General features: G+C 41.3%; 1 protein-coding gene across 1 annotated transcript; it reads left to right on the top strand.

Moving 5' to 3' along the window:
- The first annotated feature begins 3,915 nt into the window (after positions 1 to 3,915).
- LOC134198593 (uncharacterized) lies at positions 3,916 to 13,167 on the top strand. The gene is made up of 16 exons (XM_062668012.1): positions 3,916 to 4,258; positions 5,547 to 6,230; positions 6,868 to 6,935; positions 7,001 to 7,195; positions 7,256 to 7,360; positions 7,839 to 7,934; positions 8,010 to 8,126; positions 8,180 to 8,296; positions 8,374 to 8,472; positions 9,073 to 9,171; positions 9,228 to 9,341; positions 9,403 to 9,436; positions 9,494 to 10,999; positions 11,188 to 11,899; positions 11,960 to 12,444; positions 12,748 to 13,167. Exons 1-16 carry the CDS (start codon positions 3,931 to 3,933, stop codon positions 13,014 to 13,016), a joined length of 5,028 nt encoding a protein of 1,675 aa, XP_062523996.1. The 5' UTR covers positions 3,916 to 3,930; the 3' UTR covers positions 13,017 to 13,167.
- Positions 13,168 to 13,226: the final 59 nt, after the last annotated feature.

Below are 13,226 nucleotides of genomic sequence, written 5' to 3'. Positions count from 1 at the left end.
TTTTAATTAATTAATTAATTAAACAGTTTCTAGCGCTAGCTGTAGTACAAATTTGATCTTTACTTCTTGCATGTAGACCGCTCTGTGCATGTATTCCGAAATTCTGTTATCCGAATTATTGCTATCGCGCGCCTCTGGCAGTCTGATGACGTCTTCATTGGCCTGAGAAAACGCAGAATCTCAGTCGCGATGTCACAAATTAAGAATTGTAAACTAAAAAAATTCCATTCGAACAATAGATGCAGCGTGGGAATTGTTTGTGTAGACTTTGTCAGTTTGGGCTGTCTAGTGGAGAAAATAGGAAATTGAAATCAGAATTAGTGTAACTACTTCAATGACGTCTGCTAAACACAATGTAAACACTCATTACAAGCTTGTGATGGCATTCTAAAATAGCTGCAGAAATTCTACTGACAAAAGTAGGTGCGGATGTCTTCTAAAGGCTGTGAATTGAGGTCGCTTGTGACTCTGGAGACGTCATTGAGAACTAATTGGCTGTCTAGTCTAGTCTAAGGAATGCAATTAAGGTGATTACATCTACTCTTTAGCAGAATAGGATGGGCCCTGTCCGACTGGGGTGGAGTCTACATATGTAATATTCCAGAAGCTGCTCGTTCCAACGTATGAGCATCATTCTGACTGTTAGAATGCACCAGTGCCTCCACCTCCTCACGTGCGTTTCGAAGGTATTATTTCCATGTTTGTATGTGCCCGGGATACCAAGATCTGGTAATTTTCCCACACTGCATCTATTGTTCGACTTGCACTCAAATCTAAATTTTAGTTGATTAAAAAGAACCAAACCGGAGCCGTACTATCTATATATACTATTTATATATGTTTAAATAAAGCAGAGGTGTCTGTCTGTCTGTCTGTCCGTCTGTTGGAGCGTTTCTCAAAATAGGCGAGTCCGATCTCAGCCGAATTTGGCTTGCGCACGCCGAATTCATTCGCGTCGAAAGTGAAATTGCGGTCGTCTTCCTGACTTCTCCCACGACGACGCGATTTTCTGCCGATCGCACTCGCTTCCGCTCGCGCGCGAGTATCTCTGGAACGGCGCATCGTATCTCCACCGAATTTAGACTGCCCGTTCCTGACGTCGAACGGTAGGCGCCGATCGTGTCGTTTCTTGCCGACGACGTCGAAAAGGGCAAGATCAGACGAGCCGTGACTACGTCTAACTGCACGTGACTTCATTTGTCTTCCTGGCGACATTCAACGGGACATCGGACGGTATCTCCACCGAATTTAAACGGACCCGTTCCTGACATCGGACGGTATGCACTCCCTGCAGCGGAGGGAAGTGACGATGTCTCTAGAGGATGGTTCACACTGCCGATAATTCTACTAGCTGCGCAATATCTTGTAGTGCTACACGATTGCAAGTGTATACGTGACATTTTTCGTTGTTTTTTACAATGCCTCCGAAGAGACGGATGACCGCTTTTCATCCGCAGCTGCAGCCAGTCAAAAACGGAGACGTTTAGAAGAAGACGAAGTAGCGAGACGGCAACGTTTGGATGGCGACAGAGACAGCGGCGAGAGCGCGTGCTGAGCAAGGTGAGGCAGCTAGACGATGGCGATTAGACAGCGACAGACACAGGAGTGCTACAGCTCGCGCGAACGAAAACGAGTTAGACAGACAGCGACGAATTCAGATTAATCGCGACACCACTGCCAGAACTCGCGTAGAGGAACACGCTGTAGCCAGACAAGAACGATTGGCCGCCGACTGCAACAGAACTGCTGCAGCGCGTGCAGCGGAAGATAAGCTATGACTATTAAGGGTAACAAGGCACAAGGGCAGACCTTAGCTGTGGCAGGGCTAGATCTACACGAGCCACCCTTTAGCCATGGACAGCTTTATGTTGGCATTCCTAGAGTTGCCTCCAAACACGGACTAACTTTCTTGGTAAAAGAAGGAAAACGAAAACATAGTGTACCAGGAAGTGCTGTCGACAAGATGGTCATCTTTAGATTCGCTGCAGGCATTCATGGCCAACATCACCTATGATGCTGGCCAGCAGCGACTGAACCAGGGTTAGCTTAGAAGAGGTTGACTGTTAAGAGGAGTGTGAGAGGCCTATGCTGAAGACATCTAGCAGGTACGTAACATTCAAATACCACTGCAGCCGGGAGCTCCAGGTTGAGCATGTCTCAACCAATTTTTTGAGCCAGTATATGCCTTGACCTCCACGTGGTCTGGCTCGGGTTGCGCTGACAAAGGCGTAAGTTAGTGTAATTGGTTTGTGCAGTTATTGGAACTTTTTTTGCACAAGGATGATAACCAACACTATACAGCAGAGAGTTGGGAAATCTACAAAGATCTCTCTATACAAACTGTACGTGACCTGGCTACACCCCCTCTGCGTCTCCAACCATCAAACGCATTTTTAGATACTTTCTGCTATAATCTCTACCTATAAAGGCGACCTGTCTGTCTGTCTGTCCTGTCTGTCTGTCATTAATAGCAAACAGTGTCTGCAAATCAATAATTTGTGTGATTAAACTATTACCCGGGCGAAGCCGGGCATTGGAGCTTGTTTCTATATAAAAAGGAGAGCCGCCTGTCTGTGTGTCTTGCACGTGGTGTGTGTGTGTGTGTGTGTGTGTGTGTGTGTGTGTGTGTGTGTGTGTGTGTGTGTGTGTGTGTGTGTGTGTGTGTGTAAATCAGGATAAAAAGAAGGGCGAGTCCGATCTCCGCCGAATTTGGCTCGCGCACGCCGAATCCCTAGGCGCGATTTCCAGCCGATGGAAGCCGCCTCCTCTCGCGCGCGAATATCTCCGTAACTCCGTATCGGATCTGTACCGAAATTAAACTGCACGTTCCCGACGTCGGACGGTACGCGCGGAGCGTGTCGTTTATTGCTGTCGACGTTGGGAGAGGGAAGACATTTTTGCAAATATCCGGGTCTTGAAAAAACTCCCACAGCCGTTTGCCCGTCTACGCCCATCGAAGAGCTGCCGTGTTTGATACACGTGTTCCCCGCAATACCAGAAACGTCTTTGAAGTGACGACGTTCAGCGGGACTGTCGAAATGACGAGAGTCGGCACGAGTCGTGACTTCGTCATGTACGGGAAACGAAGTATCCGGGTGAGTACTGCACGTGACTTTACATTACGGATACACGGGATTCGCGTCGAAATTATAGATGCCAGGTTCGATACACCTGTTTCCAGCAACGGGACTGTCGAAATGGCTTCAACGGGATCAATAATCCAATCAATGGAATTTTCTAAACTGGACACGTGTCGACTAATGCCTAGTTCGATACACCTGTTCCTCGCAACAGCAACAGCATCTTCGCAGTAACTCGGCGTCCAAGTCGAAATGGCTTCAACCAATCACTAATCCAATCAACGGGATTTTTGGAAACGGGACACTCCGTGTCTTCAATTGGATACTATTTATAAATCTATAGAATTCTGTCTGGCTGATAAGTTTTCAGAGATACACTTCATAATAAATTAGAACGGGATACTCATGCAACAACATACCAATTTGCATACATCAGGCTAATAAGTGTTGTTTTTAATTACTAGGTAGGATATGTAAAAGTACGCAACCCTTTGCTGCACCTGTCTAGTGTTACCCGGGCAACGCCAGGTCGAGAAGCTAGTAGTGGGCTCTGAACCATACCATATATATATATATATATATATATATATATATATATATATATATATATATATATATATAATCTTTTTAAAAACTAACCCAAAACCAACCATATATATATATATATATAATATATAGATACGGCTTTGAACCAAACTGTAGTCTTGCGTAGCCAGACCCTTTCCTGTCGCATACTTCTGTTTAGTTCGAAACCAAATTCCCGTACATTAAGCATGACGATTGCGACGATACACGCCCTCTGATCTTTCACGTGAGCTCTGGGTTGTGGTGAGCGTTACTTGCTGAATAAATGGCTACAGCTGCAGCAACAAAAGACTCTAGATGGGAAACGGTGTTGAAGCCTCAACTAGTGTCTGTGGCTGAGGTGTTGTGTCCACTTCGGAATCGACTTCCTCCACGGCTATATAGTCATGGCCTTATTAATGGAGATGAAGAGGAACGTTTCACCAAGTCAACTAAGTCAGAAACGGACTTGGCTTTGGAAATTCTAGGTGTGCTTCGTAAACAAGGTCCCGGATCATTTGACGAATTCTGCGACGTACTTTTGGAGCCTGGAGATAAGACATTGGGTGAATTGGAAAGTCGTTTTCGACCAGATCGTCTAATCGGCATTGAGAGTAAGTATCTATAGAAGAAAAAACAGTTGCATGTAGCAGCATGTGACGATTAATTAATTAACCTATAGTTATGTGGGTGTGGCACTGATAGGCATTCCGTGCTTCTAGCCAGCCTAAATGTAGTCTTTAGATTCCTCGATATTTTTATTCTGCAAAAGCCAATTTCTAGAGCTCGATGGTCAGTGCATGCAGTTGACTCTAGCTAGTCATAGAGAGACAAGAAGGTTGTCTACTACTAGGCATGCATCTAAAAATTAATTGATTAAGTCCATTGACGCTTCATGGCGCACCGACTTCAAAGCTATATTCAACTGTTACAAGTTGCAGTTTTGCTTGTGTGTTGATGTTGTATAATCAGTTGCAGGGCTCGATTTTAGCAGGGGGCAAGGCAAAATTACACCAGAAAGCGATTGATTTGCTTCTGTTGTTGCCAGAAAGACGCCATATTGGGCGCAAAGCATTGCCTCCGGAACCACTAGGCTAGTGACTCACATGTGTCAAATCAAATTTTCAGCATTGTCTAGTCGGTTAAGTTCCCAGCATGCTTGACCAAGTGCAACTAGCTGTAAGTCAAACTTCAGGTAGCAACAAAGCACTGAGTAATTGTACTTTCAATTTCGGGATAACAGAGACATGTGTTATGCGCAGAGACGGCTGTTAGTCACACATTGTTCACGTGTTATTCATGTGATAATGGCTCGTCGTCGTGAATTGCTGGGAACCAGGAGCATATAATATCCCTAGATGCTTTTGCTGGGAACATAACGTTGTTTCCCCGAGACCATGTTGAAGGTCCATCTCAAGCGATGGACTCTGCTGACAGTGTTACAACAGGAAACTGCCACCCAAACGACAAGCAGCTGCTTGAGTACATTTAGCTGTGTTGGTTAGCCTTGTCCTACCAGACCGGTGTAGCGCCGATTTAAAAAAAAAGATTTTAAAGTGGCGTTACACGGGTGTGGGAGGCCGAGGCTAGTCACTGGTGGGCAAGTAGCATCCTTTCTTTGGATTAAATTGGAAGAGGAGGGTGGCGTAGTCTGCAAGTACTGCAGACAAAACCAGATTTCGGCCGTGCCACGTCGAAGGCATTGGTAGTAATGAAATTAAATTGTTTGTTGTAGGTCGAGGCAATATTGCAACCGTAGTAAAGGACAAAAATGGAGCACAGACGCAAAGACCAGCATTCTCTTAGATTTTTAAAGATTAAGGCTTGAGTTGTGGAACCAACCATTTGGCTTGGAAATTGTGTGGTACTATACTAATGATGTATTTTTCTTGTTATTTCTAGAGGGTGGTTCTGATGACAGCACATCTGAGCAGAAACTGAATCGAAAATCTGTTCAAATTTTGATGAAAGAAAGTTTATTAAAAGACTTTAAGGAACGAGAATTTGGGGAACAACTAAAGCTTGCTTTGTTTCATGGACTTGGGATTCCAAAAGAATCTATTATATCATATCCAGCGTGTCATCAATTCAATTATTCAGAGAGAAAATGGATTCATGTAGTTCATGTTGCCAACAAAGCTTTGATTACAGTTGTTGTCAGTGGAGTTGAGAAAGCTGAGGTTGAAAGACACGCCAACACGATACTTAATCTTCTCTCTCTAGAAGCGGGAGTCAAGGATTCAGAAATAGAAATTGTTCAAATTTTGTCTTGTAACAGTTGTCTGCTAGTCATTCGGTTACCAGGACTGGCAATGGTGCAGCTCATCATTGCTTTCTTCAGTCCAAAGTCAAGGCCAGTATTTTGTCAACGTTTTGCAAAAATTTTACCTGCAGCATTTAAAATCACGTTTGGGTTTGCCTCGCTCCCAGATTGTTCAGCAGAGTTACCATCGATGCACCCAATACTGAAATCTGGAGACATCCCCTCACATTTTACCAAAGATTGTTCAGTGGAGTTACCATCATTGCACTCAGTACCAAAGTCTGGAGATGGCCCCTCACATCTTACTAGACAGCTACAAAAAGGTACCTTTGATAGTTTTGATTAATTATGTTTTATGTGATAAAAGTTAGACAAACGATTGTTTGGTAGTAAGAACTTGGTATGTGACTTGCAGCAGCCAAATGAAATGAGTATTGGTATTGTTGTTTGGGGTTTCTTGAATAGAATTCAATTTTTGCACACTACGGTATTCTCATCAGACACTTGTTTTAATGAAACTCACCTTGGTGCACTTGAGGTCTGCTTGCAAGGTTGTATATGTACATGTATGACCTATGTTTGCTCGGAATGTGTCATGCTTCTGGTTGGTGAAAATGGTCCAGTCACAGAACAGCAGTTGTGGTTGGTTGTATGTGGCAACTACAGACAATGGATTGATTGCCAATCACAAATCATCAACATTTATAAGAGGGTTTTCACGTGAACAGTCTAAGTCATGTTTGCACGTTGTCTTGTTGCAAATGAACAATAAGAAATCATAACTGTCTGCTATGATCAATGCAAAATGTTTCTTGAATTATACCAACAACTTCATGGGGGATGACTTCTGAGTGTGTATGTTTTGAATCTTATTATTTGATGGCGATAGCCAGTTTTTGTGGTATTACAGAATTTGTAGTCACATGAAATGGCAGTTGTTTCTAACAATTTTAAATATAGATTTTACACTTGGAAGCAAAATAGTGTCTACATCTCTAATACTTCACAACCATTTCCAGGGAGGCAAAGTAATCAGTGGAGAGTCGTCCACGTAGGTGATGCGTTTGTAGTATACTACGTACGTTTGTTATAGACACCATTGCATGAGGCAGTGCTAGCGGCAGATCTGCCTGGATTAAAAAAGATTTTGAGTTTTCCGAAACTCTCATGGTTGAACGTGAAAGCGAAAGGTGGTTGGACCGCCCTCCATTGGGCTACCAAGTGTCCTAGTCCTGAGTTCATACGGCTGCTACTAGAGAAGGGTGCAGATCCTACTCTGCTAACGAGAGTAAGTTCTTAAAATGCAAGATGTTCTACCTAGGTTAGCTATATGTGATTTAATTGACAGGAACACAACTCTGTCTTGCATTCAGCAGCGTCTAGTGGAACAGTAGAAATGGTCAAGATGATTATTGAAACACGCCGACTGGACATTAACGCACAAACTCTAAAGGTGAAATTCAGTAATGTTACTACTTAATTGAATCTTGCATTTCAAATTTAAATAATCAATCAATCGGTTTTTCAATTTCACTCTCATTTAAATTAAATTAACTTTATTAATTGTTTGAGTGTTGGTTTGGTAAGAGGAAGTAGACAACTTGTCTAGTTGTGAAATTCTGATATGAATTAATTAAGTTCTAGGGATAGATTTTAATATGGCCATGAACACTTATATAATAGTTGTTTAATGCAACTGCTCATGTTTTTGGGTTGCAAATTACTGGCAAATGGAACTTGGGCTGTTTAGAAACTTCATTACTCGAGGCATTGAAGCGAATAAGGATAGTACAGTGAATTAGTAGGGTGTCTCTTGGTATTATGGCAGGTTGTTGCCTGGTACAGCACTGTTCATTAGCCAGCAATAATGCAAACAAACACATCTGCATCATTAACTAAATTATAAATCTCGTTTCTTTTATCTATTCTAGGGATGGACACCTATCCACTGTGCCGTGAATAGCCAGAAAGTAGATGTGTTGAAATTTCTTATCGAATGCAAGGCTGATATTTTTGTTGCTACTGAGGTCTGATATGAATTGACAGTACAGTTAGAAGTTTGTTGCATGTTGCAATTGGCAAGATGAGATTTCCTTACGTAGGAAGGTTGGTTGGCTTTGCATCTGGCTTGCAAAGTTGGCAGTCTGCGTAGCTGCCAAGCTCTTTTGGAGGCAGCAGACAGCGAGCGTCAAAAGGAAATGTTGCTTGCAAGCACTAAGGTAGGCACAGTCTATTCATGGCTACTAACAGCAAACCTACAATTGTTATTTAGAGTGGATGGACTCCTCTCTTTTGTGCTGTGAATGGTATGAATGGTGGCCATCTTGACATAGTGCAATGGCTTGTTGAAAAGTGGAAAGTGCCTGTTGATGAGCCAGATTGTGGAGAGGTAAATTCATCAACTGTGTAATGCTTCGTAAGTATGCAGACTGGCTAGTTGATTGATGTTGTTTTAATGAATGCTAGAATAAGTACACAGCACTTCACATTGCCAGCAAGCTTGGATTTCAACAAATTGCACAATATCTCATCAGACAAAAAGCAAATGTTGATTCAGTTGCCAAAGTAAGTAGGATATGCTTGAGTTTTTCGTGAATTTACATTGTTTATTATAATACCAATTTTTTGACAATAGAGCTCTAGTTGCACCTCATGCTTGAGAATAGAAGCTAATGGAGACTGTCAATCTAAATAATATAATCCCATGCTTGCATGATTAAAGTCCCTTGGAGTACTAATCATTTGACCTTGCCGTCAAGGACATGACAAACTCAAGAACGAAATGCTGGAACTGAACAATACGTGCACTATGCTGCCTGACGATGAGCAGGGATACACGCCACAGGCTAAGAGAGCTGTGATCTTAGTGCAATTGACATTGAATATACTTGAGATGTACATTATGTCAAAATGGAATGTATGTTTGCTGTTACGATGACCTGAAATATGACTGCAGAGCAAGAGAATGTCAGAGCCGTATGCTTAGTTAAATAATGCCACTCTGGCCAGAGGACTGAAAAAAGAACTTATGGAGCTCTATTTGCAGGAGTACAGTAGTTTGTTAGTCTCAACTCGTACTTGTCATGCTTGGATTTTTTGCTTGTAAAATAATGAATTTTTTATTAAGTGAGGGATTGGGAGCTAATCTTTTGATTTTTTGTTAAGAATGGCTACAGACCTCTTCACTGGGCAGCTTTGTACAATAAAGAGGACGTTGTTGATGTTCTCATTGCAAACAAAGCAACTGTGAATGTTCAAAACATCGTAAGTGATTTTATTAATGTTAAGTAATTTTGTGTGTAGCAAGCTATTTGATTCAGGATAAAAACACTCCTCTGCATCTTGCCAAGAAGAAAGGTCATGAATCTGTGTGTGAGAAGATCTGCAACTCAGGAGCAGATTTGTCTATCAGAAATGCTGTAAAATATAGTTTGGTGTGATCTGTGCATTATTGTTAACTTTTAAATCATCGTTTGTTTTGTTACTTATGATTAGAGTGGTTTTACTGCAGCAGAAGTGACGTCTGAAAGTATGTTATGTTTATGAATATTGTTGTGAATTTGTTTATGATTTTCAATGATTTTAGTTCCTCCAGAAATTCGATCTCGAGGAAAAGCAGCTATTCGCCATTTTAGAGCAGCTTTACGAGATGGGAAAACTAAGCCACACAGAATCAAGCTTATGCTGCTAGGAGATGCTCGAGTTGGCAAAACTTCTCTCTTTCGATATCTTACTGGTCAGGAATTTATAGATGATCTGGCTTGTACCGAGGGCATTGACACGAGGCTAATCAGCACTCCTGATGTAGAACCTGTCAGTGACACTGTGTGGAAGGTGATGGATGTGCCTCACTCAGATTTCAATGACAAAATAGCTCAGGAAATTGTAAAACGTGTCAAGCAAGATGAGATTGCTTCTACTAAACCACGTTCTCGTGTACCGATAGAGGAATTTCGTTTACAAGGTGATGATCAGAAGTCAGCAAGCAGATTAGAGGCAAGTCATACTGTAACAAGAACAGAAACACAAGCACAAGGAAGACCATCAACGTTAGCTGATGTAAAATCTGTACCACGATTTGCAGTACCACCAGCTGCTTTGATAAAAGGGTCTGCACAAGAAAGTTATGTGACTCAACGTAGAATTGCAAAAGATGACAGACGTTACCTTTCAGTAGAGAGGCCACAACCATACAAGGGTAATCGAGTGCGTTTTTCTGATGAGCCTCAACTACATATTTACAGTAGATCTTACGATGATGAGGTTCCTGTAACCAAGAAAAGGAAAAAACGAAGAAAGAGAAGATCTGAACCAGAACTATTGCAGCATGACTTTAGTGAATTGCCAATGCCGAAATTGAAGAAGCACTGGCAATTGAGTGGCTCTCAGGATGATGAAACAGTCAAACTAAGTGTTTGGGATTTTGCAGGTCAACCTCTGTATGAGCCTATGCATCACATCTTTCTCACCAGACGGGCTATTTATCTTATTGTGTTCGATCTAGCCAAGTTGACTGACAAAGGAATTACTGATGCAGACTTGCAACGTATTCATATGTGGGTTGCGTCAGTTCATGCTCATACTTCTTTGGAACCTGAACCAGTGCGACTATTCTTTGTTGGCACTCACAAGGATAGCGAGAAAGCAACAGAAGATCGTGTGAAGATGGCAATAAACCAAATTGACAAATGCTATCAGAAATCAGAGGAGTTTGCTTGTCACATTGAATATGTCCCAGTTGATGATGACGAGGATAATGATGAAATTTTAGCTCGAGTTGAGAATTCCTGTCCTGACTTTCAAGACAGAAATGTTTGTGTGCTACGAAAGGCTATAGTAAAGGCAGCTTTAGCAAGAAGCTACATGAAAGAAGATATTCCTTTGTCATGGCTTCAATTTGAAGAAAAAATTTTGAAATTTCACCAACTATCTTTATTTGACAAGATGGAACATTCAGCTAGTGAACCTCGGTGTTTGTTACCATTTGACAAAATGAAAGAAATTGCAGCCCAATGCAATGTTGATGTGCGTAAAGGTCCATTCCAGACAATGAGTACATTTTTCCATGATGTTGGACTTATTGTTGTACCTGGTAAGTCTTCCAATAGATATTTGTATGTCTTGATTTATGTCTCGATAATAGGGTATGCAGTTCACACAACTTACTTTGGGTCAGAACACATTGTGTGAACTTGACACACGCACTTTACTTTTTTTTGCAGCTAGTACGTTTCATACACATTATGTTACGATTATCCAAGTGTCATTCTTCTGTTTTAGCTGCAATGCAAGGATTAGATGAAGAAATGAAAAAGTCTCTTGAAGAGTTTGTAATTCCTAATCCACAGTGGCTTGTTGACCTGATGACACTTCTTGTCAAATTACCAAACAAAAGTAAGCGAGAGTCAAGTTATCGTTCTGATTGGCTTATTCTTGAAAACAAAGGAATTTTGACACAGAAGCTCATGCACCACATCATGCATGACCTTCATAAATTTTCTGACAGTGACGTTGGCATACTATGCCTTTTATTCCAAGCACTAGGATTTATCTGTAAGCTGTTGCACAGGCAAATCTCTTTATCTCCTGATACAAAGCAGCTAACAGAACAAATGAAACAAGTGACACTGGAAACCAGTCGTGATGAATCTGAACAGCAGCAAACTGATCAACGTATAACAGACACGTATGCAGAGATATATCTTGTACCTTGTCAACTTCCAGAAGACCATCCGGATCTTGTAGACTTGTTGCACAACTGGGAAAAAGAATTCTACTTTGACTTTGTTGATTTTCTACCTCCTTGGCTATATTTGCATCTTATTGTACGACTTCTTACTCACATGCAGCAACAGCCAGAGTTGCAACATAGTCTGAAGAATGAACGGCTTCCTATCCTATCAAAGAGAGCTTGTCTAATGGCCCAAAATCATCGCATTCACTTTGTTATCAAACCATTGGCAAATCGGATTGTTGTACAGCACCAGCTGAGGTAAATGATTAGAGGAGCATAATTGAGTTATTTTATTATGTTTTGTGCATTGTGTTTCAGTGATAGTAATGATGAAAAGAAATTGATATTATGGCTGTTTGGCGTTGTTGCCGAAATTTCAAAACAAAAATTTAAAAATCTCACGTTCAGTTGTGGTCATCTCTGCCCACATGTCACTTGCCTAAGAAAGAACATTGTCAGCAAAGTTGATGAAAATGATATGCGCGTTTTTCAGTATGATGAAGTCAATAAATTAAGGAGACAAGGTTTAGCTGCTGCAAAGTGTCTATATCGATTTCGACTCTTTGCATCTGAGCAGAACAAGGATAATCTCATGAAGTCACTGATTACGTCTATCAATTCAGTTCTATCGGCAACACAGACTGAAGCTCACGTAGAGGAAATGTGTAACTACACAAATGGTGTTTGCCATTATGTAGATGACGTAGTTTTATGTGACTTTGCTGATCCTGATGTGATTGCATCTCACCATTTAAGACAGGAGCCAGACGCTGATAGTTCGAAAACTACTCTGCCTCAGCAAGGTACACTACTGAGATTTGGGCTGTACGTGCTAGTCAGCCATTGTTGGCCACAGCTTTATGTTTATGTTTAATTAATTATTTTTATAGACCGCTTTCATTTTGCAGAATAGCAAGTATGATTGCAACCTAAGTTGGCTTGTCATTAATTATTTCCCTGCTTGATCAGTAATATTTCAAAAGCAGGTTCTCTGTGTAAATTGGTATTATCAAAATGAAAATACTGTTGATATTGTCAGTTAGACTGACTTGACAACTTGTACTTAGACGATATGATTAACATCTAGTATATATATTGTTGTTTAGATTTAGCACTGCTGCTCGAGTCTGTTGAAGAACCTGTCTCAAAGAAACATATTAATCTACTGGCCAAACAGCTTGCAGAGAATCGTTCTCTTAACTTGACATTTTTGGCTGCCGCTTTGAACGTAGAGGTAGATGATCATGAGACAGTCGAGGGGTCGAAAAGTGTCAGACAACAGTGTTTTGAGATTCTGACTAGATGGCATGCACAGGCTGCTGCTGAAGACGCAACAATAGGCTACCTCAGACGAGCAGTTGAAGAAGCATTGTGACATATATATTGTGACATATATTGTGCTATGTGTTCAGCAGGAATTGTTTTTGGGAGTTGCCTTATATAGCTAGTTAGCTAGCTTTACGGATTATAAGCATATGGATATATGTGTTAAGTTCATTAATTAAACGGTTTCAATTAAATATTGACAGCCTGTATAATTAGGCCACTGCATTAATTTGCTAGCGCCGGTCTACTCTAGTGAGTC

Source organism: Corticium candelabrum, chromosome 1 (assembly GCF_963422355.1).
Source record: "Corticium candelabrum chromosome 1, ooCorCand1.1, whole genome shotgun sequence".
NCBI lineage: Eukaryota > Metazoa > Porifera > Homoscleromorpha > Homosclerophorida > Plakinidae > Corticium > Corticium candelabrum.
Note: the sequence above shows the minus strand (reverse complement) of the source record. Positions and strands in the feature narration are given on the sequence as shown.

Bases quoted from the DNA above. Each gene is read 5' to 3' on its own strand.
- LOC134198593 (XM_062668012.1), top strand. From the start codon at position 3,931: ATGGCTACAGCTGCAGCAACAAAAGACTCTAGATGGGAAACGGTGTTG. The intron at 9,437-9,493 runs GTATGTTATGTT...CAATGATTTTAG, and splicing joins AGCAGAAGTGACGTCTGAAA to TTCCTCCAGAAATTCGATCT. The intron at 12,445-12,747 runs GTACACTACTGA...ATTGTTGTTTAG, and splicing joins AACTACTCTGCCTCAGCAAG to ATTTAGCACTGCTGCTCGAG.